Source organism: Oncorhynchus kisutch, linkage group LG29 (assembly GCF_002021735.2).
Source record: "Oncorhynchus kisutch isolate 150728-3 linkage group LG29, Okis_V2, whole genome shotgun sequence".
Classification (NCBI taxonomy): Eukaryota; Metazoa; Chordata; class Actinopteri; order Salmoniformes; family Salmonidae; genus Oncorhynchus; species Oncorhynchus kisutch.
The window spans coordinates 12470135-12497861 of NC_034202.2; the positions used below are offsets into that span (position 1 = coordinate 12470135).

The 27727-nt window shown below is 42.0% G+C and overlaps 1 protein-coding gene across 3 annotated transcripts in view; it reads left to right on the forward strand.

The window, feature by feature from the left end:
• LOC109873988 (noelin) overlaps window positions 1–27727 on the forward strand; it is a 57143-nt gene that overhangs the window by 15120 nt on the left and 14296 nt on the right. The window contains exons 1-4 of one of the 3 annotated variants that reach the window (XM_020465723.2): window positions 9923–11695; window positions 16983–17132; window positions 23778–23933; window positions 26000–26219. In XM_020465723.2, coding sequence (XP_020321312.1) covers window positions 11546–11695; window positions 16983–17132; window positions 23778–23933; window positions 26000–26219 — 676 coding nt within the window. In that variant the 5' untranslated portion in view covers window positions 9923–11545. Of the gene's footprint in view, window positions 1–9922; window positions 11696–15159; window positions 15368–16982; window positions 17133–23777; window positions 23934–25999; window positions 26220–27727 lie in introns of those variants that run through there. The other 2 variants (XM_031809193.1, XM_020465724.2) reach the window with 2 other exon arrangements.

Sequence of the window (27727 nt, forward strand, 5' to 3'; positions counted from 1 at the left end):
TCAAATATTATTTGAAATGTTTCAAAAACTTACAGCGCTTGGAGTGTCAGATGGGCGCAGTTTGCACGTTTGAGATATTTCTGTTTCCACTGCACCTGAAAGCTCAGTCAAGCACAGTATGTGAAATGATTTTGAATAGTATTTAAATCCAGGTATGCTGCTGTAACAGTAATATAACAGCCGTCTGTAACTTTCAAGGTTTCAGGTCCACTCTATCTCCACCTCTCTCTTCCTGCATTCTTACAAAGGCCTGATGTTCAGACCTAGGTTCAAATCATTTCTAAATAGTATTTGAAATAATCTGCGCTTGATTGAATTTGTCTGGCTTAATTGACCAATATAGTAGACCCAAAACCCACATTTGGCACTCTATGCAGGCTAGATCAACGCATATTTTTCATGTTTTAAATTATTATTTGATCCCAGGTATGCTGCTGTTTACAGTAATATACCAGCCCTCTCCTCCATAAACCTTAAGGTTTCAGGCCTACATTTCCATGCTACACATCACACACCTACAATCTGCAGCAAAGTTCAAACCTCGACATCTCGTCACACGCCTACAAACAAATACAAACCCACATACAGTTGCAGGCTAACTCAGAGCGATATGAAACATACTCCCACTAATGTAAACGCATGCAGACTCCCTCATAGATCAAATTAAATGTATTTATGAAGCCTTTTTTTTACATCAGCAGATGTCACAAAGTGCTTATACAGAAACTCATTCTAAAACCCCAAACAGCAAGCAGTGCAGATGTCGTAGAACGGTGGCTAGGAAAAACTCCCTAGAAAGGCAGGAACCTAGGAAGAAACCTAGAGAGTGTCGGGGTAGGTTCCTTGTTCCTTGTCAATCATTGGCTTATTGGTAAAATCAGCAATCAGACAATATATTCTTTAAGTAAATCGATCAAACCTTTATTAATGCAATTGCAGACAGAACTTGACAACGGAAACACAGCACGTGTGTTTCAGAGTAAGTTCTGCAACACCTCCTGAGAGCGCAGCTGATTTTATACATGTGATCACTCCCTGGTGGTATGATCATCTACGTCAATGTATGTATACAGCAATATGCTGAGGTTACCTTATAAGACAACCTAGTACAGTAGCTTCTCTGAATTTATTAGCATTGTCCACTGTCACACAAGATCAAAATGTCAAAACCAGACAGTGGTTACTTCTCTTTATCTAGTTTCGGTCTGACCCAGACCTAGCCTGCAAGCACACTCTTGCAACAGCTAGGGCATAACCACAAAGACTAAAATAGATGGCTTGTGGAGCGTATAGTGGTAGAGTTTTTAGGCACATAGCAACCGTATCTATTATACGGCCTGCAGAAAAACAGATGAAAAACAAGAGGGCGCAAACCGAACAGAAAGATTACGTCACTGAGGCAACCCACTTAAGTGATGCACCCCTCCAAGGGAGTGCATGGGAGAGCACTAGTAAGCCAGTGACTCAGCCCCCATAATACGGTCAGAGGCAGAGAATCCCAGTGGAGAGAGGGGAGCTGGCCAGGCAGAGACAGCAAGGGTGTTTAGTTGCTCCACTGCCTTGCTGTTCTCTGTCGCATCCCTGGGCCAGACTACACTCAATCATAGGATCTACTGAAGAGATGAGTCTTAAATAAAGAGTTAAAGGTCGATACCGAGTTTGCATCTCTCACATGGATAGGCAGACCATTCCATAAAATGTAGCTCTATAGGAAAAGCCCTGCCTCCAGCTGTTTGCTTCAAAATTCTAGGAACAGTAAGGAGGCCTGCATCTTGTGATCATAGCATACGTGTAGGTACAGTTCAAGTCAGAAGTTTACATACACTTAGGTTGGAGTCATTAAAACTGGTTTTTGAACCACTCCACAAATGTCTTGTTAACAAGCTATAGTTTTGGCAAGTCTGTTAAGACATCGACTTTGTGCATGACACAAGTCATTTTTCCAACAATTGTTTACAGACAGATTATTTCACTTATAATTGACTGTATCACAATTCCAGAGGGTCAGAAGTTTACAGACACTAAGTTGACTGTGCCTTTAAACAGCTTAATGTCATGGCTTTAGAAGCTTCTGATAGGCTAATTGACATCATTTGAGTCAATTGGAGGTGTACCTGTGGATGTATTTCAAGGCCTACCTTCAAACGCAGTGCATCTTTGCTTGACATCATGGGAAAATCAGAAGAACTCAGCCAAGACCTCAGAAAAACAATTGTAGACCTCCACAAGTCTGGCTCATCCTTGGGAGCAATTTCCAAACACCTGAAGGTACCACGTTCATCTGCAAAAACCATAGTACGCAAGTATAAACACCATGGGACCACGCAGCTGTCATACCACTCAGGAAGGAGACGTGTTCTGTCTCCTAGAGATTAACGTAATTTGGTGCGAAAAGTGCAAATCATTCCCAGAACAACAGCAAAGGACCTTGTAAAGATGCTGGAGGAAACAGGTACAAAAGTATCTATATCCACAGTACAACGAGTCCTATATCGACATAACCTGAAAGGCTGCTCAGCAAGGAAGAAGCCACTGCTCCAAAACTGCCATCAAAAAGCCAGACTACGGTTTGCAACTGCACATGGGGACAAAGATTGTACTTTTTGGAGAAATGTCCTCTGGTCTGGTGAAACAAAAATAGAACTGTTTGGCCATAATGACCATAGTTATGGTTTGAAGGAAAAAGGGGGAGGCTTGCAAGCCGCAGAACACTAACACCGGAAAATTATGTGAATATATTGAAGCAACATCTCAAGACATCAGTCAGTAAGTTAAAGCTTGGTCGCAAATGGGTCTTCCAAATAGACAATGACCCCAAGCATACTTCCAAAGTTGTGGCACAATGGCTTAAGGACAACAGAGTCAGGGTGTTGGACAGGCCATCATAAAGCACTGACCTCAATTCTATAGAAAATGTGTGGGCAGAACTGAAAAAGCGTGTGCGAGCAAGGCAGCCTACAAACCTGACTCAGTTACACCAGCTCTGTCAGGAGGAATGGGCCAAAAATCACCCAACCTATTGTGGGAAGCTTGTGGACACAACGTTTGATCCAAATTAAACAATTTAAAGGCAATGCTACCAAATACTAATTAAGCGTATGTAAACTTCTGAGCTGCTGGGAATGTGATGAAATAAATAAAAGCTTAAATAAATAATTCTCTCTACTATTATTCTGACATTTCACATTCTTAAAATAAAGTGGTGATCCTAACTGACCTACGACAGGGAATGTTTACTATGATTAAATGTCAGGAATTGTATAAAACTGAGTTTAAATGTGTTTGGCTAAGGTGTATGTAAACTTCCGACTTCAACTGTATGTACGGCAAATCGGAGAGATAGATAGGATCAGATCTATGTAATGCTTTGTAGGTCAGCAGTAAAACCTTGAAATCAGCCCTAGCCTTAACAGTAATCCAGAGTAGAGAGGCTAACACTGGAGTAATTTGGTCACATTTTTGGGTTCAAGTCAAGATTCTAGCATCCGTGTTTATCACTAACTGAAGTTTAATTTGTGTTTTATCCAGGTAGCCGGAGAGTAGAGTATTGCAGTAGTCTAATCTGAAAGTGATAAAAGCCTGTACTAGCTTTTCTGCATGACTTTTGCAATGTTTTGAATATGGAAAAAAGCTGCCCTTTGATATATTCTTGATATGTTTGTCAGAAGAAAGATCAGGGTCCAGAATAACACTGAGGTCCTTCACAGTTTAATTTGGGACCATTAAGATTAATTGTCAGATCCAACAGCAGATCTGTTTGTTTCTTGGGACCTAGAAATGGCAACTCTGTTTTGTCCGAGTTTAAAAGTAAAACATTTACCGCCATCTACTTCCTTACGTCTGAAACACAGGCTTCAAGAGTAGGCAATTTTGGGGCTTTACCACGTTTCATCGCATAGCAGTGAATGTTGACATTGTGTTTTCCGAATTATGTCACAAAGAGGTAGAATATATATTGAAAACAATAGTGGTCCTAAAACGGAACCTTGAGGAACACCAAAACGTACAATTGATTTGTCAGAGGACAAACTATCCACAGACACAAACTGATATCTTTCCGACAGATAAGATCTAAACCAGGCAAAAACTTGTCCGTCTAGACAAATTAAGGTTTTCCAACCGTCTTGATGGAGTTCCCACATATGCTGATTACTTGTTGGCTGCTTTTCCTTCACTCTGCTGTCCAACTCATCCCTAACAATCTCAATTGGGTTGAGGTTGGGTGATTGTGGAGGCCAGGTCATCTGATTCAGCACTCCATCGCTCTGCATCTTGTTCAAATAGCCCTTACACACCCCGGAGGTGTGTTTTGGGTCATTGTCCTGTTGAAAAACAAATACTAGTACCACTAAGCACAAACCATATGGGATGGCGTATCGCTGCAGAATGCTATTGTAGTCATGCTGGATAAGTGTGCCTTGGATTTTAAATAAATCACTGACAGTTTCACTAGCAATGCACCCCCACACCATCACACTTCCTGGTGGGAACCACACATGCGGAGATCATCCGTTCACATACTCTTCGTCTCACAAAGACACGACAGTTGGAACCAAAAATCTCAAATTTGGACTCATCAGACGTGTGGACATATTTCCACCGGTCTAATGTCCATTCCTTGTGTTTCTTGGCCCAAGTTAGTCTCTTATTATTATTGTTGCCCTTTAGTGGTATTTTTTTGCAGCAATTCAATCATGAAGGCCTGATTCACGCAGTATGTTGAGATGTGACTGTTACTTGAACTCTGTGAATCATTTATTTGGACTGCAATCTGAGGTGCAGTTAACTCTAATGAACTTATCCTCTGCAGCAGAGTTAACTCTGGGTCATCCTTTCCTGTGTCGGTCCTCATGAGAACCAGTTTCATCATAGCGCTTAATGGTTTTTGCGACTGCACTTGAAGAAACTTCTTGAAAGTTCTTGAAATTTTCCAGATTGATAGACCTTCATGTCTTAAAGTAGTGATGGACTGTTGTTTCTCTTTGCTTATTTGAGCTGTTCTTGCCATACTATGGACTTGGTCTTTTACCAAATAGGGCTATCTTCTATATACTATCCCTACCTTGTCACAACACAACTGATTGTTTCAAACACATTAAGTAGGAAAGACATTCCACAAATGAACTTTTAACAAGGCACACCTGTTTAATTGATATTTATTCCAGGTAACTACCTCATGAAGCTGGTTAAGAGAATGCGAAGCGTGTGTAAAGCTGTCATCAAGGCAAAGGGTTGCTGCTTTGAAGAATCTCAAATATAAAATATTTTTTGGATTTGTTAAACACTTTTTAGGTTACTACATGATTCCATATGTGTTATTTCCTAGTTTTGATGTCTTCACTATTATTTTACAATGTACAAAATAGTAACATTTTTGAAAAACTCTGGAATGGGTAGGTGTGTCCAAACTTTTGGCTGTTACTGTAGGTCCGGAGACATGTTGGACAAAACCCACTGAGTGTATGATGGTTCCGAAAGCCTTTTGGAGTGGGTCTGTGAACTTTTCCATATGAATATTGAAGTCACCAAAAATGTGAATATTATCTGCCATGACTACAAGGTCTGATAGGAATTCAAGATACTCGGTGAGGAACGCTGTACATGGCCCACGAGGCCTGTAAACAGTTGCTATGAAAAGTGTTTGAGTAAGCTGCATAGATTCCATGACTAGAAGCTTAAAAGATGAAAACACAGTCTTTTTGTTGTTGTTGTTACATCTTTGCAGGATGCGCGGGGGATATGGTCACAAGTCTAACCAGAAGGAGAGGCCTCATTTAACACAGTAAATTAATCAGGCTGGAGCCATGTTTCAGTCAGGCCAATCACATCAAGGTTATGATCAGTGATTCGTTAATTGACTATGACTGCCTTGGAAATGAGGGATCTAACATTAAGTAGCCCTATTTCGAGATGTGAGATATCACAATCTCTTTCAATAATGACAGGAATGGCGGAGGTCTTTATTTCAGTGAGATTACTAAGGCAAACACCACCATGTATAGTTTTGCCCAACCTAGATTGAGGTACAGACACGGTCTCAATGTGGATAGCTGAGCTGACTACACTGACTGTGCTAGTTGGAGACTCCACTAAGCTGGCAGGCTGGCTAACAGCCTGCTGCCTGGCCTGCACCGTATCGCATTGTTTAGCTAGAGGAGTTATAGCCCTGTCTATGTTGATAGATAAGATGAGAGCACCCCTCCAGTTAGGAGGGAGTCCGTCACTCCTCAACAGGCCAGGCGTGGTCCTGTTTGAGGGTGAGTCCCAGAAAGAGGGCCTATTGTCTACAAATTCTATCTTTTGGGAGGGGCAGAAAACAGTTTTCAACCAGTGATTGAGTTGTGAGAATCTGTTGTAGAGCTCATCACTCCCCCTAACTGGGAGGGGGCCAGAGACAATTACATGATGTTGACACATCTTTCTAGCTAATTTACACGCTGAAGCACATTCAAATGCATTCACTATACACATACATAAATCCTCAGCAAAAATGTACACATATCCACAAACACACTCATGCAGACAAGACATTCATTTGTAGAGACAAAATTCCAAACATTTATGTCCCGTGTGCTGTTCAGCTTCGGCTACATCTCTCACCCAGCTAGAAATGTAGGGATCCAAGAGATAGCGAGAGAGCGAGTGAGAGAGCGAGAGAGAGAGTGGGGGGGTTGTAATGCAAGGTTTACACTATCATCAATTCAGTTCTTGGGAGAGTGAGAAATATGGAGAGAAAGATGGAGTCTCTGCAGCTGCATTTCATTATGTGATTGACATCATGGATTTGATTTATTCAAAATTCAGTGTGAGTGAAAGAAGTTGTCCATTTTATTTGGCACAGCTCCATCCGACTCAATGGGAGAGATCATTGATGATCATATGTCATACTGTACATTCAGAGTTGTGTATGTAGTAGTAGCTGCAGTAGTATGGTCATAGCAACCATATAACATGGGAGAATATAGCCGCTTTAAATGACATTCTAGTCTGACTAAATGAGAGACATAATTGGGGATGTGTGAACCTCAGGCTTTCTGCATTATACTTATTATATTATATACTACATTATACTGTAATGTTCCTTTTACTCCTTAATTTCCTCTCTGCCACTCTCTGTGAATCGGTCAGTCAAGCCAGCCTAGCGTGACAAGCCTGGTCCTCCACTGACTGATCTGTTCCAGTGGTTTAGCTGATCTGTCCAGGGCATAGTCATAGGAACGGTTTCCCATACACAGATTAAGCCTAGTCATGGACTAAAAAACATGCTCAAGGATTAGGTTGAATTTGTGTTGGGGAAACCAACCCAGTTAAAGCAGATTATTAATGCTTAGTACTGCTATGCAAACTGACTGGCAGAGATGAGATGGCCCTGGGATGGGGTGGGCTGAGCTGGGCAGGAGAGGGGAGGGGAGGTCATGGCAGGACAGGACAGGACTTGGATGGGTTGGGCAGGGTAGGAGAGGGCACACACAGAGGTGAGCTGACCCCCTCTGATACCTCACACTGTCCTGTAGAGTCACAACTGCTGTGTACTGTGCACTGAGAAAGGTCAGAGAGAGGGGGGGATGGAGAGACAGATACATAGTAGGAGGGGGGAGAGAGGAAAGGGGAAAAGGAAGGAGAGACTGAAGGTGAGAGAGAATGTGAGACTGAGTCTTATTTATATCACCATACTGCATTACTGAGAGGACATCAATAGCTCATATAACACTGTATATCTTGGGTCTTGATGTAATATCTTGCAGTATTACAGCTAAACCTATAGGTTGAGCACTACTTTGATTCTTTTACTTCAGGGTTGGGCAACTCCAGTCCTCGGGGTGCTGATTGGTGTCACACTTTTGCCCCAGACCCAGCTAGCATACCTGAATCCAATAATGAACTAATCATGATCTTCGGTTTAGAATGCAATTATTTTAATCAGCTGTGTTTACTAGGGATGGGGGAAAAAAGTGTGACACCATTCCGGTCACATGAACCAAAACGCTGTAATGAAATGATTTATTGAGTAATATTAACAGAATTATTAAAGTGAGGATCCAAAATAGTCACACGGTAATGGGAGAGAGGTAATAGGATAAAAGAAGGAGACAGGTATGGTGCCTAGAGTACTGGCGTGTCATCCTGCTGCTGTGGATATGGCTGTGGTTCAGGGGCCGTATGCAGGGCTGGCCCTGGGCATGAGCAGCATAAGCGGTTGCTTAGGGCCCCGGACAATAATCGAAATTTGGTAGTGTACCAGCAGTTTTTCTCATGTAATGTCAGTCACTGACAGTCACTCAATTAGCCCATGTCAGCAAACATTGATAGCCATCTATACACCTTGTAGTAATCATGTCCAAATTACTGACCAGGCACATAGGGCATGTGCCTAGGGGCCCTGACCTACAGGCGGCCCTCACTGATTTGGTTAGTCACTCTCACTCAGGTATCATATGAACATGGGATAAGTCATGGTAAAATGTGTAGAATTGCATGAAATTAGTTTTAAAACTGCAAAAATATATCTCCACCGCGTGGCAGAATTTGTAGAATTGCAGGAAATTAGGTGTAAAACAAGAACATTTTCTGTTCAGCCCCATGGCACAATGAGTAGAATTGCACAAAATGTGTTTTAAAATGGAAGGATTTTCTTTCCGCCCTGTGGCAAAATGTTGCAGAAAATGTGCCTTAAAACTGCAACATTTTCTCTATGCCCCATGGCAAAATGTGTAGAATTGTAGGAAGTGAACTTTAAAACATAATTTGTTCTCTTCGCAATCAAGAGGGGGACCACTAAAATGCTTTACCCGTGAGGTGAAGGGCTCCCGAACCAAATCTCGCTTCTCATAGTAGGAGTGCTGATTTATGATCAAGTCCCCCTTGTAATCTTATTCATTGTGAGCTTGAAGTCAAAACTGATCCTAAGTCAGTACTTCTACTACTCTGACAAGGTTGATACTATATATATGGTCTATGGCAGGGTTTCCAAAACCCTGGTTTTTGCCCTACCACTACAGAGCTGATTCAAATAATGAGAAAGATAGAGAGTGAGTGAGAATCAATTCACCTGAACATGTATGTCAGGGGTAGGCAACGCTGGTCCTGTAGTGCCGCAGGCACTTCATGTTTTTTGTTTAAACGACCTGGAAGACCAGGTGTGTTGACTTTAGGCAATCACTGAACTGATCAATTAGCTCAGTTGGTCAGGTGTGGTGCCTAGTTGGAACAAAATCCTGCAGTACCTGGGTTCCCGACCTCTGCCGTGCTTGTTCTTTTGCCTGCAACACCTTCAGAAATCCTTTTTGGTGAATCAAATTAGGCACACCTTCCAACACAAAATGAGTCGCTAACCGTTGGGTGATTCATTTACACATTTAAATTGGGTTGTGACATGTATGTGATATTTCACGGCTATTTAATGAAGAACAGTGTTGCCTTATGACTACTGTCCCTTTAAAAGACAGTTTGAAGTACCAGCAACACCAAAAGCAGCTACAAGATGGTGCCAGAGTCTTCAACATCATTAGTTTTACTGTAAAGGCAGTGTTGATAATGATAGTTGTCCGCTTTGGGGACTTTTGAATTAAGCTTGGTTTTGTGTTAAAATCGTTGTGTTTTAATGCACTTTTTTTTCATTATTGGATAATAAATGCTTGTTATCCTAATTGTGTGCCCTATTAGGCATATGTACAGCCCTTATTTGCCTATCTCACCTTAATATGCCCACAACAACTTCTGATCAAATGCTGAACTGGTGGAGTATTTAAATCAAATCATAATGGACTTTAATTGCATGAGGTTGTTCATTATATTAAGGTCAATTTGAATAATTATCGGTACCTTTAACATCTCGGGGTCCATGGGGGGTGTGGGAGTGAGAAACGTCACCTGCTGCGGCCCGGGATAATTGCCGCGTTCAAAACAACTGGGAACTCAGAAACAAATGATCCCAGACTGAGAGAAATCGATTTGAACGGTCATCCAACTCGGAATTCCAACTCGGGAACTTGGGCTTCTTTCTAGAGCTTCAACTTTCCTACTTGAAGAGCACCTACTTCATGATTTGACGTCGTATTTTTTCGAGTTCACTTTTCTTTTTCTTTTTCGTTTTGCAATAGAAGCGCTCAGCATTTTGCGTGCAGACAGGTGGGGAATTTTACCGGGAACTGCTCTTTCCCCTATTTCCTCTGGGGGCGCGATTGAGGACAATAACGTCGACTAATCCGAGATTACACCAGCCAAGCAGACACGGACCCCCGGTGGCACGAGGAAGGGAGTCTCGAACCTGGTTGACGCCATCATATTTGCGCGTTGCTTGCGTTGCTATACAAATTAAATAAAGTGGTTTCCCCAAGGGTACTTTTGGAAATGTGATGGTTCTATGTGGAACCACAATGATTTAAAGAACCCTTCGAGCTCTTCAATGGTTCATTACGGTTCACAAAAGGGGTCTTTGCTCTTTTAGGGAAAATTAGAACATAGTGAAACGGCTCATCAGAATATGTTGGGTCATGGTATGCGCATAGTTATTTTTGTGCAACCGTGAGTGAGAGTGTCATTCCAGTTTTGTAATCTGTTATGTTGTGGCATTATATGTAACTATGGCCGGTAACGGTGTTTTTTGTATTAATTGAGAACGTTGTCGCAATTGTTCTCAGGGATCCGCAGTTGTTCCAGAGGTAGTTCACTTCATATTCACCTTGTCAATTAACACAATAATAACACATAAGGAATGTTAGCAATACGATATGGCTGACAAGAATACAAAATAAAAAACGTCGGTTCTTCAAAATGATCTAGAAAGAATAGTTCAGACTCTACAAAGTGAAATAAAGAACCGTAATAAAGGCCCCAAAAAGAGTTGCAACCATAGTGGAACCCTTTTTTTGGTGCTATATAGAAAACATTTGAATGGGTCTTTATAGCACCGTGCATGTTCCGTGTAGAATATTGAAAGAATGGTTCTATATTGCACCAAAAGGTTTCTGCTACGGTTACAAGCCAAATAACCCCTATCTGGCAGTATACAGATCCATTGTTTTGTGTGTATATATATATATATCTGCAGGCACCTCCTTCTCCTTTTGGAACAGCCTGTGTGTAGTCACTCGCACTTATATCCAAGAGTGCGCGAGGCAGGAGGCGGACTGAGGGCGTGAACGAAAGAGGAAGGGAGAACGGGAAAGCCACCAGAGCGCGGGACAGCACAGACAGCGAAAGCCCTGTCAATTGAATTGAAAGAGAGAGGCCTGTCCATCCAGATTTCTCCATCTCTAACCCACTCCTCAATCTCACTTTCTCGCGACTTTCGGGTCTGTCCGATTGGTCATCGAGGGTTTATTCTCGTTAACGTGATCCATACCTGCCCCGAGTTTTTTTTCCAGCTCCGAACCATTCCGCCATTCACCAGTGATGTCCAAGAAACGACCGACCGAAACGGGGCTTCGGGTGTTACACCAGCAGGCTGTGGCTTCACCGGGCAACATGGCTTGCCTTGCTCGTTTCTCACCGGATCGTGCTGAAATAGAATGCAGCTAATTTGGGTTAAACACAGAGTGAAGAGATGTCGGTACCGTTGTTGAAGATCGGTGTGGTGCTGAGCACCATGGCGATGATCACTAACTGGATGTCGCAGACGCTGCCCTCGCTGGTGGGGCTCAACACCACCAAGATCACCGCGGAGAGGGCAGGCTACCCGGACAGGAGCACCGGAGTAAGTGTCACCACAACTTTTCGTTTTTCGCGGCTTCATTTTGGCTGCGTATTATTTACCCAACTGTTACTTATTTTATTTTTATTCGCTCTCATTGGTTCATTAATTATTAAACGTATGAAAGCTCTTCTCTTTGAGCTCTTTTTGTTGTTTGCTTGACAGGGACACTAGTGTATTTTTATGTTGTGCTGTCTGTTTCCAGCGCTTGGTTGGCTCTCAGATCTTAGAGCAAATGGAATTGCAGAGGCATGGTTGATATCGTCTTTCTCAGTTTGACACCACTCGAGATAGAGAGAGAGAGACTAGTTGTAGGTTACTGTAATTTCGAGGTGAGGCGGGGTAGCGCGCTGAGGTGGAGGAGAACAAGGGCGCCCGGTGGAAACTGAGAGCGGTAATGGACTTGGTTGCTGTCATTGATAAAACGCTGCAAGGTGAAAATTGAGTGAAAATGAAATTTCGCGGCCAGACCTCTACAGTGAAAGCAGCTGGGTTCATATTTATCCCCCGGATTTCAGGCACCCTCAGTGGGGTCTCTGATTCTCTGATCATCGAATGAAAAGCGCACCCGATACATAATTGGGTCCTGTTATTACTCGGGGCAGAAGGCTTCTTCTCTTTGTATCTTTGTCAAGCACAATCTGACCTTTTGGTTAATCGAAGAAAATGTAATTATTTATTAAACATTAATAGGCTAATTCTTCGTGAAATAAATGTTGAAACCTGTAGAGAAATAAAAATGTATATGTGATTTTACGCAATGAGGTTGAGTAAGAAATAATTAATAAAACGCACTCCTTGATAATGGTTTACGTTTTTTGTCAAAAAGCTATTTGATTAGAACAAAAACCATTTCAATAATTAAACCACAAAACAGTACTATCTGGTCCGATATAAAGGCTGCACTGTAATGAAGTGCCGACATATTACAATATTACATCGTCATTTTCGCTTATTCCATGACAGACAAAATGTTGCGTTATTACATAGCAATAACTAGAGCCATGTGTTTAGATAATACACGGCTCTGGTAATAACATCCGTGTTTGCACTCTGACTTTGAGCTGTTCTCCTGTGGGATTATAGATTTTTTTTTAACTTCCTCTAAACCATGCACACAAAAAAATCTATGGGGTACAAAGTACATGAGGACGGCTGGGGGGGGTGAAATTGGAGAATTTGACATTTTTCAATCACCTGAAATAGCTTTTTCTTGTATCTAGAGCCATAATCATAATGCTTAATTATATGTATAAAAATATAAAATAAAAAGTATATAATGACTAAAATAACCATTTGAGCTCTTCAATGGTTCCTTACAGTTCACAAAAGGGTTCTTTACTCATTTAGTGATAATTAAAATGTAGGACACGCTTAGGATATTGTTGTGTAACCGTGAGTCAGAGTGTCATTCCAGTTTGTCTCATGTGTTGTGTTAGGCCAGTATCTGCGTTTAGTCGTTCGAAGTGCTTTGTGAAAGACTCATGTATGGTCTTGTTAATTAAGAACGATTGATGAAATCAGTCAGTTCTCAATTCTTTCTTCAGGGACCCCCATCTGTTCCAGCGGTAGCTCACTCGACTCAACTTGTCGATTAACACAGTAATAACACCTATAGAATTCTAAAAATATAATATGGCTGACCAGAATAGAAAGAAAACGGATTGTTTTTCGAAATAATCTATAAAATGACCTTTCATGTTGAGAAATGTTCTTTATATCACCAAACAGGTTCCATTAAGAACCTAATTAGCATGGTTCTTTATTGAACCTTCAAAAAAGGGTTCCTGCTATGGTTACAAGCCAAATGACCCCTATCTGGTGTTATTTAGAACCATTATTTTCTTGTGTGTAGTTGACCATCTACCTTTTTCATTATATTCAGTCAATGCCTCTGTGAAGTGAATATGGAAAGGTTGCCAGTTCCCTTTAAAACATTCACATTTATTTACCACACTTTTAAGTTAATTGTTGGTGACCTTTTTGGTTCCCTTTAGGGCTCTAAGGTAGGGATGACAAACTGCAACCATGCACTATCCATTCACTCTCAGCAGTACTATGGCCACCGGACATTTGACTCAGGTTAATATTCACTATTGGAATAGGCTTCTCTTGCACCCTGGTCATGATGTACAGTTAAACGATGGATTGTGGAATGAGTGTGTGGATTCAGGATCAGGACACTGTTGGCTTTTATGTACAGTAGTAATAAAAGTGCTACGATTTAAGATTAGTCCTGCAGATATGTAATGGAGAGAGAGAGAGACTGAATGGAATGGAACGCTTTCAGATGAACAATGCAGATATGCATTGGCTATTTCCTATGTTCGTGCCACCAGAACTGTAGATACATTTACATATGGAGCCAGTCTTTGGCTGAAAGGTTTTGTGATGACTAATTTCTAAGCAATCTGCACTCCAAAAAAATGCTATAGTTATTTTTGGCCAACCGTGAGAGGGAATGCCATTCCAGTGAATAAATTATGTTGTATTGTCAAGGAATTACAAGGGTTGAGTCAGTCAGTCAAATACTTGGTGGAGAGTGTGGTGAATCGGTGGTGGCGATGATGATGTTGTCATCTGTCCTGCAAAGTTAGGATGTGTTAGTTATTCTGTGAGAGGTTTTGTTCTGAAAATACTGTGGTCTATTATGACCCAAGCTTATGGTCATGTTGCAGCAGTGTGTAGGAGGGAGATGTAACAAGTGTGCAGGAGGGCACGAGACGAAGGAATGTGTCGTATCGGTGGAGAAAGTTGTGTGTTAGCTGTGGCGGTGCCCATGGGACTGGAGATCGAGTCTCCAGTGAGACAATAGGCAGGTTGAGGTTGCCCGGGTCAGAGTAGTACAGACAGTGTCGTATACCGAAGCAGTGAAGAGAGTGGTAGAGGAAGATGGGTACAGCGTGGGGGATCCTGAGAGGATTTCTGTGAGTAGGAAGAGACCATTAGAGAGGGATGGGAATAATATGCGCTTCAGTAAGGTGGGTTTCTTAGCATTCATAGACGTGGTTGTCAACTGAACCTCAGAAATGCAACGTGAGTCACAGAGAATTTGAGGTTGTGGTGGCAGCTGCAGAGAAGTCCTTGGGTTTGTGAGGTTTTACTGCAAAAGATTTGCAGGGGGTGTTGAGTGGTAGTTCTTTCCTCCCAGACCTTTGGCCTGGAGAAGGATTAGATAGGGTTAAATAATGGAATTAGGGTAGTGTTTTTTTAGCGAGGGCTAATAATTGTCAGGGTCATTTTCCTTTCCCCCCAATTTTGTATTACCGGAAGTTAGTAGTAGGTGGCGGTGTATGCAACTAGAAGTTGGATGCGAACCGCCAACCCAATCCCAAAGTAGAAGAAGAAGAGTCAGTGAAAGTAACTTGAAGAGGACTCGTGATGATTTTTTTGCGTTTCTTCCGTCCAGAGGGCGCGGGCGCTCACAGCCACGCACATTGCGACAATAACTATGACTTGCTTTGCTCTTTGGAGCAGGGTGCCATTAAAAGGAGTGATGGTGTTAAGTGCTGAGGAGGATCAACTGAAATGGAAGATTCCAGGTGTATGTGACGCCCGCCATTTGGTGCGACGCAGACCCAGTGGAGAGCGTGGTGAAACAGAGAAGACACTGTCTGTCCTGCTGAGTTTTTAACTTGGCAGCCATGGTTATCAACTGTACTGCAGAAATGGAACGTGAGTCACAGAACATAAACGTTGTGGTGGCAGTACTTGGCATTACAAGATTTTACTGCAGAAGAGTAACAGGGGATGTTGATTTGGTAGTGTTCTGTCAGCCCAGGCCGTCGGCCTACAAAAGTGTCCGTGCTCAACCTTAACATGTGTTGACTGTACAACAGAACAGATTAACTTGGAATGACATTTACTCAAAAAAATTACTATCTGTAAGTCATGCCCCGACTAAGCCATGCCTCTAGTCTTCTGCTCTGACCCGGTGGATCATAGCTCAGTAACCCAACTAAGTGAGTCAACTGGCTGGGTCAAACATAACCCAACGTGTTGTCTGTCCACTATTTACCCAACACTGGGTTGTTTTTAACCCAGCATTTGTTTGAGTGTGGGCCTCAGCTGGTCAATCACTCAGGGACAAGGATAGAGACATGTCACATCAACACCATCAATCCCTATCAGATTGTGGTCAATTGGTTGTGAGATCAGCACCACATTCTTTGATGACCTCTCAAGCTTTGTAGGATTCTGCATACCCAGCTTTGCCCTGTCTCAATGTGAACATGATTGTACTGTGTTCATTGTTTAATTTTGACAATCTCACACCTCATCCTTGTATTGTTAAATAATTGGACACCATGGCCTCCCGGGTGGCGCAGTGGTCTAGGGCACTAGCTGTGCCACCAGAGACTCTGGGTTTGCGCCCAGGCTCTATCGCAGCCGGCTGCGACCGGGAGGTCTGTAGGGCGATGCACAATTGGCCTAGTGTCGTCTGAGTTAGGGAGGGTTTGGCCGGTAGGGATATCCTTGTCTCATCGCGCACCAGCGACTCCTGTGGCGGGACGGGCGCAGTGCTCGCTAACCAGTCGCCAGGTGCACAGTGTTTCCTCCGACACATTGGTGCGGCTGGCTTTTGGGTTGGATGCGCGCTGTGTTAAGAAGCAGTGCGGCTTGGTTGGGTTGTGTTTCGGAGGATGTGTGGCTTTCAACCTTCGTCTCTCCTGAGCCCGTACAGGAGTTGTAGCGATGAGACAAGATGGTAACTACTAACAATTGGATACCATGAAATTGGGGAGAAAAACGGGTTAAAATATTAAAAAAATATTTAAAAAAATAGTTGGACATCAATAACTTTGATAATGTATACAATCTTGAGTATTTCAAGGTCTCGACCAGTTCGATTGGCTGCTGTTCCCCTCTGTTTGCATTTGATGATTGGATGGAGCGGGGTGGGAGGTTGGAGGAGTTTAACAGTTCTCATCATGGCCATATGTCCCCGTGCTTAATCCTTTGTTCGTGTGCATCCCACAGAGAGACATTATGTAAGTGCCACTGTGGAGAGACAATAAACACGGAGTACTGAGGGTTTAACACAGCTCCACCACTCCAAGTGGTGCTATATGTGACCACAAGCCTACAGTGTATGTTTGAAATGTGTGGCCAAGCTAAGCCAATGCAGTCAGAGAGCAGGTGAGGATGGAAGGGGTAGAAGACGTTATTTGTTCAACATATCCCTGACAATTGGATTATAGGATGGATGCTTTTGTTATTTTGTTATTCAATTTTTCTCTGAACACCCTCCCTCCCGCTCTCTCTCTTTATCTCTCTCTCTTTCTTCCAGGTGTTGCCAGCGAACCCAGAGGAGTCGTGGCAGGTGTACAGTTCAGCCCAGGACAGTGAGGGGAGGTGTGTGTGCACCGTGGTGGCACCGCAGCAGTCCATGTGTTCACGAGATGCCCGCACCAAACAGTTGAGGCAACTGCTCGAGAAGGTAACTACATGGAACAAAATATATAAACGCAACATGCAACAATTTTGAAGATTTTACTGAGTTACAGTTCATATAAGGAAATCAGTCAATTGAAATAAAGAAATTAGGCCCTAATCTATGATTTCACATGACTGCGAATACAGATATTGTATGCGTCTGTAGTAAGGTAGGGGCGTGGATCAGAAAACCAGCCAGTTTCTGGTGTGCCTCATGCAGTGTGACATCTCCTTCGCATAAAGTTGTTCAGGATGTTGATCGTGGTCTATGGAATTTTGTCTCACTCTGTCTCACTAATGCCTGTGCAAAATTGCTGGATATTGGCGGGAACTGGAACACACTGATCCAGAGCATCCCAAAGATGCTCAATTGGTGACATGTCTGGTGAGTATGCAAGCCATGGAAGAACTGGGACATTTCTGGGACAGCTTCCAGGAATTGTGTACAGATCCTTGCGACATGGGGCCGTGCATTATCATGCTGATATGAATGGCACGACAATGGGCCTCAGGATCTTGTCAGGGCTTCTCTGTGCTTTCAAATTGAGTTCGTTGTCTGTAGCTTATGCCTGCCCATACCATAAACTCACTGCACCATTGGGCACTCTGTTCACAACGTTTACAAACTGCTCACACACACAGCGCCATACACAATGTCTACCATCTGTCTGGTACAGTTGAAACTGAGATTCATCACTTCTCCAGTGGCCGTCGAGGAGCATTTGCCCACTAAAGTCGATTACGACGCAGAACTGCAATCAAATCAACACCCTGGTGAGGACGACGATCAGGCAGATGAGCTTCCCTGAGACGGTTTCTGTCAGTTTGTGCAGAAGTTCTTCGGTTGTGCAAACTCACAGTTTCATCAGCTGTCTGTGTGGCTGGTCTCAGATGATCCCGCTGGTGAAGATGCCGGATGTGGGGGTCCTGGGCTGGCGTGGTTACACGTGGTCGGTGGTTGTGAGGCCGGTTGGACGTACTGCCAAATTCTCTAAAATGACTTTGGAGGTGGCTTATGGTAAAGAGATGAACATGACATTTTCTGGCAACAGCTCTGGTGGACATTCCTGCAGTCAGCATGCCAATTTTGTGCTCCCTCTGGCATTGTGTTGTGTGACAAAACTGCAGATTTTTGAGTGCCTTTTATTGTCCCCAGCACAAGGTGCTGTGCAATGATCATGCTGTTTAATCAGCTTCTTGATATGCTATACCTGTCAGGTGGATGGATTAGTCTCACTAACAGGGATGTAAACAAATTTGTTCACAAAATTTGAGAGAAAAGCTTTTTGTGCATATGGACATTTCTGGGATATTTTATTTCAGCTCATGAAACATGGGACCAACACTTTACATGTTGCGATTATATTTTTGTTCATTGTATTATTACTTCATGTCCAAAGCAACACTAACCAATGACCTGTCAAGTCTTGCCTCACAGACTTCAATGGAATTATTCAACTACCCCACCACCACACAACCCACAGACAGCAGCCCACACATACCAGCAGCAGTCCAAGACAACACACTACTTCAGCACCCTGCCTTAACTTGTTCAGCTCCACAAAATTGACCCAAATTTACTCCTCCAAAAATGCTGGGTAAAAAAACCAAACACACATTAGTTATTTAGCATTGTTTTCTTGAACATGCATTGACAATAAAACACAACAGATGAACCTGAATGACATTTACTCTCACGGGTGGCCAAAAATAACAATACGAAAGCCACGCCCATACTAAGACAAGCATCCAGTTTTCTTATCTGACCTGATGGATCATTGCTCAATAACCCAGCATCGACAACCCAACTTTAAGTAAACAATGGGTTGTTTGTGACCCAACTGACTGGTTCAAAATAACCCAACATTTGTACGTCCAATATTTTTAACCCAGCATTTTTGATTGTAGCTACACTGTAAAACCATGCAGCATGTGAGCACTTTCATAACGTAAACGTCAGTGTTTAAAACTTCAACATTAGGCATTTAGATTAGACAACAAGTGTTCTCATCTTAAACACAGGTGTTTAAAATGCAAGATTAAACATGATAGTCAGCTGTTTCCTGTCAGTTTCCAATCAGGAGAACACCTACTGTATATCTCCTAAATGATCTGATTTCAAACACTAGTGTTTACTTTCCCATCATCCTCTTTAGAGTGCATTTAGTCAGTACAAAGTGATGTGACTTTCCATAACTTTTATTCAGATCAGTGTTAGGAATGTCTGTCACCTTACCTACATTTCAGCGAAGTGAATAGGACATTTGATTCAAGAAAACATTTCAATCGCATGGTGTTTTTGTTACTCGTGTTGAATTCATTTCCGTTAACTCTCTCGGAGTGAAAAAGACGTGGGAAGGGTGCCACGATCATATATTTCTCAGCGTGATTTGTTGCAGGTTGATTTTTTTTAGAGCAGTTTGTCTTAATATCTATTCATCTTATACTATACAAAGATAAATAACTCAACATTTTCTAAACTAATCCAATCACTAAGGGTTTTGATTTATCGCGCCCGTTGCTGAGATGGTTGTTCCAGTTTAGATGGTTTAGGTACTGTAATCGTCTTTGTTATGTCCGCCATCATAGCAGTCATTCTGAGTGCAGGTTGTGGGTGATAAGATAATCAGGTTGTCGGATATTCTCCCACTGGTTTGATTCTGATAGTAATTACTTACTGCTTCACTAACTTGTTGGTTTTATGGAGCCTGTGAGTCAGGATTTTCAGATGCGAATGGTCAGGATAGCTGATTGCCTTACGAATTATATTAAATATGGTCATAAAGGTTTTTACATTCAATTGAAATACTTTCACTTAGGCAGTCACGTGAAGGCTTCAGGGGTAGAAGGTTCTGAATGTAACAACCATGAGCCTCTCAGTAACAAACACAGTCATACTGTAGGTGGGTATTTCTTACATTCATTCGAAAGGCATGCAGGCAAATATGCAAACACAGCTTTACACCCAGTGTACAGTGTTAAAATAACACCCCCCGTGTTAAGTGTTTCAAATCTAAACACTGTGTCCTGAATTAACGTGTTCTGGTATGTACAATCTAAACACTGTGTGCTGAATTAACGTGTTCTGGTATGTACAATCTAAACACTGTGTGCTGAATTAACGTGTTCTGGTATGTACAATCTAAACACTGTGTCCTGAATTAACGTGTTCTGGTATGTACAATCTAAACACTGTGTGCTGAATTAACGTGTTCTGGTTTGTACAATCTAAACACTGTGTGCTGAATTAACGTGTTCTGGTATGTACAATCTAAACACTGTGTGCTGAATTAACGTGTTCTGGTATGTACAATCTAAACACTGTGTCCTGAATTAACATGTTCTTGTGTTTAAAAAGTGTTACAGTGAATTAACGTGTTCTGGTTTGTACAATCTAAACACTGTGTGCTGAATTAACGTGTTCTGGTATGTACAATCTAAACACTGTGTGCTGAATTAACGTGTTCTGGTATGTACAATCTAAACACTGTGTGCTGAATTAACGTGTTCTGGTATGTACAATCTAAACACTGTGTCCTGAATTAACATGTTCTTGTGTTTAAAAAGTGTTACAGTGAATTAACGTGTTCTGGTATGTACAATCTAAACACTGTGTCCTGAATTAACGTGTTCTGGTATGTAAAATCTAAACACTGTGTGCTGAATTAACGTGTTCTGGTATGTACAATCTAAACACTGTGTGCTGAATTAACGTGTTCTGGTATGTACAATCTAAACACTGTGTCCTGAATTAACGTGTTCTGGTATGTACAATCTAAACACTGTGTGCTGAATTAACATGTTCTTGTGTTTAAAAAGTGTTACAGCGAATTAACGTGTTCTGGTATGTACAATCTAAACACTGTGTCCTGAATTAACGTGTTCTGGTATGTACAATCTAAACACTGTGTGCTGAATTAACGTGTTCTGGTATGTAAAATCTAAACACTGTGTGCTGAATTAACGTGTTCTGGTATGTACAATCTAAACACTGTGTGCTGAATTAACGTGTTCTGGTATGTACAATCTAAACACTGTGTGCTGAATTAACATGTTCTTGTGTTTAAAAAGTGTTACAGCGAATTAACGTGTTCTGGTATGTACAATCTAAACACTGTGTCCTGAATGAACGTGTTCTGGTATGTACAATCTAAACACTGTGTCCTGAATTAACGTGTTCTGGTATGTACAATCTAAACACTGTGTCCTGAATTAACGTGTTCTGGTATGTACAATCTAAACACTGTGTGCTGAATTAACGTGTTCTGGTATGTACAATCTAAACACTGTGTGCTGAATTAACGTGTTCTGGTATGTACAATCTAAACACTGTGTGCTGAATTAACGTGTTCTGGTATGTACAATCTAAACACTGTGTGCTGAATTAACGTGTTCTGGTATGTACAATCTAAACACTGTGTGCTGAATTAACGTGTTCTGGTATGTACAATCTAAACACTGTGTGCTGAATTAACGTGTTCTGGTATGTAAAATCTAAACACTGTGTCCTGAATTAACGTGTTCTGGTATGTACAATCTAAACACTGTGTGCTGAATTAACGTGTTCTGGTATGTACAATCTAAACACTGTGTGCTGAATTAACGTGTTCTGGTATGTACAATCTAAACACTGTGTGCTGAATTAACGTGTTCTGGTCTGTACAATCTAAACACTGTGTCCTGAATTAACATGTTCTTGTGTTTAAAAAGTGTTACAGTGAATTAACGTGTTCTGGTATGTACAATCTAAACACTGTGTCCTGAATTAACGTGTTCTGGTATGTAAAATCTAAACACTGTGTGCTGAATTAACGTGTTCTGGTATGTACAATCTAAACACTGTGTGCTGAATTAACGTGTTCTGGTATGTACAATCTAAACACTGTGTTCTGAATTAACATGTTCTTGTGTTTAAAAAGTGTTACAGCGAATTAACGTGTTCTGGTATGTACAATCTAAACACTGTGTGCTGAATTAACGTGTTCTGGTATGTACAATCTAAACACTGTGTGCTGAATTAACGTGTTCTGGTATGTACAATCTAAACACTGTGTGCTGAATTAACGTGTTCTGGTATGTACAATCTAAACACTGTGTGCTGAATTAACGTGTTCTGGTATGTACAATCTAAACACTGTGTGCTGAATTAACGTGTTCTGGTATGTAAAATCTAAACACTGTGTCCTGAATTAACGTGTTCTGGTATGTACAATCTAAACACTGTGTGCTGAATTAACGTGTTCTGGTATGTACAATCTAAACACTGTGTGCTGAATTAACGTGTTCTGGTATGTACAATCTAAACACTGTGTGCTGAATTAACGTGTTCTGGTCTGTACAATCTAAACACTGTGTCCTGAATTAACATGTTCTTGTGTTTAAAAAGTGTTACAGTGAATTAACGTGTTCTGGTATGTACAATCTAAACACTGTGTCCTGAATTAACGTGTTCTGGTATGTAAAATCTAAACACTGTGTGCTGAATTAACGTGTTCTGGTATGTACAATCTAAACACTGTGTGCTGAATTAACGTGTTCTGGTATGTACAATCTAAACACTGTGTTCTGAATTAACATGTTCTTGTGTTTAAAAAGTGTTACAGCGAATTAACGTGTTCTGGTATGTACAATCTAAACACTGTGATGCATTTGGTTTGGAATTCGACGTGCCTAAAAAAAGTTTCACAGAAAAGTGTTTGGTTGTGTTTAGATGGTTGTCACCCACACCCACCTGCGGCCCCATCCTCATCCACCCTGTTGTTCATGAGACAAGAATGGGAACCGGGAACCAGTCAGCCACTAATGAGTTCCATGGAAACCTCCACGGAGTCACCATGGAGTCACTATTTCATCACCGCACACTAGCCAAACAACACGACAGATGATGCAAGCCAGCTCAATGCACATACAGTGCAGCAGGGATTTACACACTCGGTCCTGGGGCCCCTCCCTGGGTGCACGTTTTGGTTTTTGCCCTAGTACTACACAGCTGACTCAAATAACCAACTCATCATCTAGCTTTGATTATTTTAATCAGTTGTGTAGTGCTAGGGCCAAAACGTGGGGGGCGGCACAATTTGGAGAACCCTGCAGTACAGTGCTTAGAGAAGGAACAATTACCAAATGTTTGTGGTATTCATGATGCATGGTTTCTGTTGTTTTGGCTAGCAAATGGTAAAGCTAATCTCAAAATAACCCAGAGTGTATCAGAACAGTTGGTGAGTGTCCATAGTATTGCTCGAGCTGCCAATAAGTATGATTGACGCATAAAGATCTCTCTTCCTTAGACTAAGTGATTTGTTGTCCAGTCACGTCTGTGGGGTTGTCTGTGGCCTACGACAGGCAACTAATAATACATAGCATTATTATGGACAGGTATAGAAATAGAGTACAGTACAATTTGACATAGCAACATCACATACAAGAGAGGATCAGGCCCTTTCTTGTGCCACCAGTTAGTACCAATCAACGATTTCCCACAAAGCTAAGATGTGCTCTGCAGAAGTCAGACTCTGAGTCCAGACCATAGAAATAGAATTGCTAGAATGGGCATCCTATTCAAGTCAATGTTCTGTGATGGAAGAATCAGTGGCCATATTTGAGTGTAGGCATACCCATCTCCATGTCTTCCCTGTTCTCCCCTATGTAGGTCCAGAACATGACCCAGTCCATCCAGGTGCTGGACCAGCGGACACAGAGAGACCTGCAGTACGTGGAGAAGATGGAGGTGCAGCTGAGAGGTCTGGAGACCAAGTTCAGACAGGTGGAGGAGAACCACAAGCAGAACACTGCCAAGCAATACAAGGTACAGCAGCAGACCAGTACACCTACACCCACCATGCTGGGGCTATAGGGGCCATCACCACCACCACCACCACCACTCATCTGATCAAAACCACCTCCATCCACCATGGATTGGTTTATGTGTGCCCACTGCCCACTCTGGATATGGTCCAGCATCAGATGATAAACAACGACATTCTCAATCAAAGTCGTGGATGTGCTGGGCCCTTCACAGATAATCAATGGAGAGCACTCCCAAAAAATGTCAATTTCAATACTTATGTATTACCCATGCATGTTTGACGGATGAGTATTGATATTGAACCATTGGAGTGCTGCATATTTCCTTCTTCTATAGTTGGAGTGCTTTTCATATTCTCTAGGAAAAGCTCTCAGAATTGAATGCATCAGTATGTGTCAAAATGAACTGTATTGGGACTTAAGACTTTTGAATAGGAACATTTGGGAATCTCTCTTACCGAGAAACAGTCTTCTTTCTCCACAACAATAACCATTACAACAACAACTACCACTAATACTAGTAACAATAATGAATTATAGTATATGAGCTGGTACTGGGGGGATTCTAGACCATTCAGTGGGCACATGCAAAAACTATCATCAACCAGATATTAATTCATTGCTTAGCTCTCCTTCCTTCCTTCCTTCCTTCCTTCCTTCCTTCCTTCCTTCCTTCCTTCCTTCCTTCCTTCCTTCCTTCCTTCCTTCCTTCCTTCCTTCCTTCCTTCCTTCCTTCCTTCCTTCCTTCCTTCCTTCCTTCCTTCCTTCCTTCCTCCCACTCCTCCCACTCCTTCCTTTTAAATGATTATCGACAATCCAAGTTTAGCACCCCTTTTTTTATTGATTGATTTAACTAATCAATGAAAGAGTAGATCCACCAGTAAGGTCATAGCTAACCAACTACACCTTTTAAACCACATAATCATTAAGCTACACCTGCACATTGGTGTTACTTTCCTGGCACTCAGAAAAGCACATTTGTACATATTGTACGTCTCAACATAAACAGCCGTGTCGATGATAATTTGCGAAACAACAATTTCCACCCCCTGCACTCCTTTCGGCGTGTGTACATTTCCAATGCATGCCCCCCCCCCACCTTCATATCACGAATGCAAAAATCAAAGCCTGTTTAACATGTTCTCTAATCCAGTGTGTGCATTACTGTGTGTGTTGTTTTGTGTCTGTTAGATAGGTTAGTGAGCTAGATGTCAAAAGTATGTTATTTTCTTGCTTGCAGGGCTAACTTTAGGACATGTAAAGAGAGAAGAAGAGGCAGGTCAATCCCATGTTCCACCTGAACTGGGCTACCACAGTACTGAGCATCAAATAGTTTATGATTGACCTTTAGCACCTTTAGTACTACTACTAAGAAACCCCAACTACCGCCTTTCCCAACCAGCCAGTCTACCTACTTATCTACCCACCACTGGTCACTTCCTGCATGTTACTGTTGCAATGTTTTCCATCCAAAAGCGTTTTCAAAAGTAAACATTTCGTTATTTACAATGATTGATATTGTTGTTTTGATGATTATGATTATTGTTGTTTTACTTTAGTTTTTTTTTTGTCTATGTATATTTGATCACTGAAGACTCCCACGTACTTACAAACATTAGTGAGGATAAAATCCCAGACACTTTGTTGTGTGTGACATGTCGACGCATGTAACCTTTTGGAGATGTTGCATTTTAAACGATGATGACCAATAAAGCGCTTTCCCAATTGTTTCCTGGTGTACTGGGAGCTTGTGTTTAACGCAGTGGCTCGTCTCCATTAGGATGGAGCCTCCTGCTATCTCGCCGATACGGTGGAACACACACTGGGTTTGTTCCCTCAGACACACACACACACAGGTACAAACACTGTACACCCACACACACACTAACAAACAGGGTGCTGTGACAGAGTTGTGTATTGTCAGAGAGTCAAGATAGGCAAGGCTAGAGTAGTCAGGGCCAGATAGGTGTTTTATCTTTTTAATTTTTTTTGCTGCTTTTTTGGAGTCTCTTATTTTTTGTTCGCCAAAAGCATGACACTGAACCCAGCTTATTTTAATCCTTTCAGGCCATAAAAGCGAAAATGGAGGAGCTTAGGCCGTTGATACCAGTGTTGGAGGAGTACAAGGCCGATGCCAAATTGGTATTGCAGTTTAAGGAAGAGGTCCAGAACCTGACGTCAGTTCTAAGCGAGCTCCAGGAGGAGATGGGAGCCTATGACTACGAGGAACTCCACACCAGAGTGTCAAATCTTGAGGAGAGACTCCGAGCATGCATGCAAAAATTAGGTAGGCGGAGAAAGCTTCTGACACACACTCACACGCTATGGCTGCGTTTTACACAGGCAGACCAATTCAGATCTTTTGCCAAATAATGGGTCTTTTGACCAATCAGACAGGCTCTTTTGACAATAATTGGGTGAAATATCAGAATTGGGCTGTCTGTGTAAACAGCCTTTGCACACTTCCAGTGTTCATGGACAAGGTCTTTATAGTTTTAGACTAAAGTGAGAGCTTCAGGCACATGTAGTACACACCTCAGAAACGTTCAACATCAAGGCGCACAGTGTACGCAATGGATACACAGTGTACGCAATGGATACACCTGAAAAGAAACACACAATCCCTTTTTTTAACACACCTGAGCTTCTTCAGAGATCTCATGAGCGGACAAAACTATCACATACATGTTATCTGTGCCTTATGTCTATCTTCCACACAGGTGTTTCAAAACAACTGCTTCTCAATACTCTATAGGCCCACCTTTGTTTGATCTCATTTTAAGAAAACAGGATCCCATATGTTTGCCAATCTAGCCTCTGTTTAGCCAATGTGGTGTAGGTGCATTTGATTGACAGCATAGATGAGTTGTATGCACAACCTACTCCCAATTTTAAAATGTGATTCACTTATTCGTAAACATATTCTGTCACACGTGTGATGAACACACACACATTACTTCCTCTCTGCAACCTACACACTCTCACTCTCCCTCATTTTCTATTTCATCTCCCCCCCTTTATTTGACAGTGATGGCCCCCTGCTTACTACCAGTACATGATTATTCGAGCACCGGTTGTGGTGTCGTCACTCACAGCTTGTGTCCTCAAATTGGCTCCCTTTTTCCTGTAACACCTATAGTGCGCTACTTTCGACCAGAGCTCTAAGGGCTCTCTGGTCAAAGTAGGGCACTATATTGGGAATCGGGTGCTATTTGGGACACACAGAGAGATCAATCCACGTGCAAAGCCTCTTATCTATGTAGAGTTCTGTGAGGATGAGACACAACTGCAGGAGACAGTCCACCCAGCATACAGTAGTTACGAAACAATGAAATGAAATGATTTCACCGCTTTTAAAAGGAAATGCCAAAAATGGCTAAAACATTCAATTGCTAAAACATTGTAAAATATTCCACTATCTCTTTCAGGTCCACTTTGGGTAGACATCAATAGAAAAATAGGATCTATATTACTTCCTTTCTTTATTGGATGACGGTTCTTTTTCATTCCTTAAAAGTCAATAGTCTGATCTCTGCTTAGGCAGTGGCAGACAAACAGCCTGACAATGTTATCTCTGCTCCCTATACTCTAGGCCTACTGTCTTTAGTCATCCTATTTAGCTAGGCTAGCCTGCCTAAGTAAGCTAGGCTAGCCTGCCTAAGTAGGCTAGGCTAGCCTGCCTAAGTAGGCTAGGCTAGCCTGCCTAAGTATGCTGCAGGGCTGTCTGCCCGAAATCATTTGACTAGTCCCCGTCACTCTCTCTCTTCATGGTGCTGTGTACTTTCCTCTCTCATG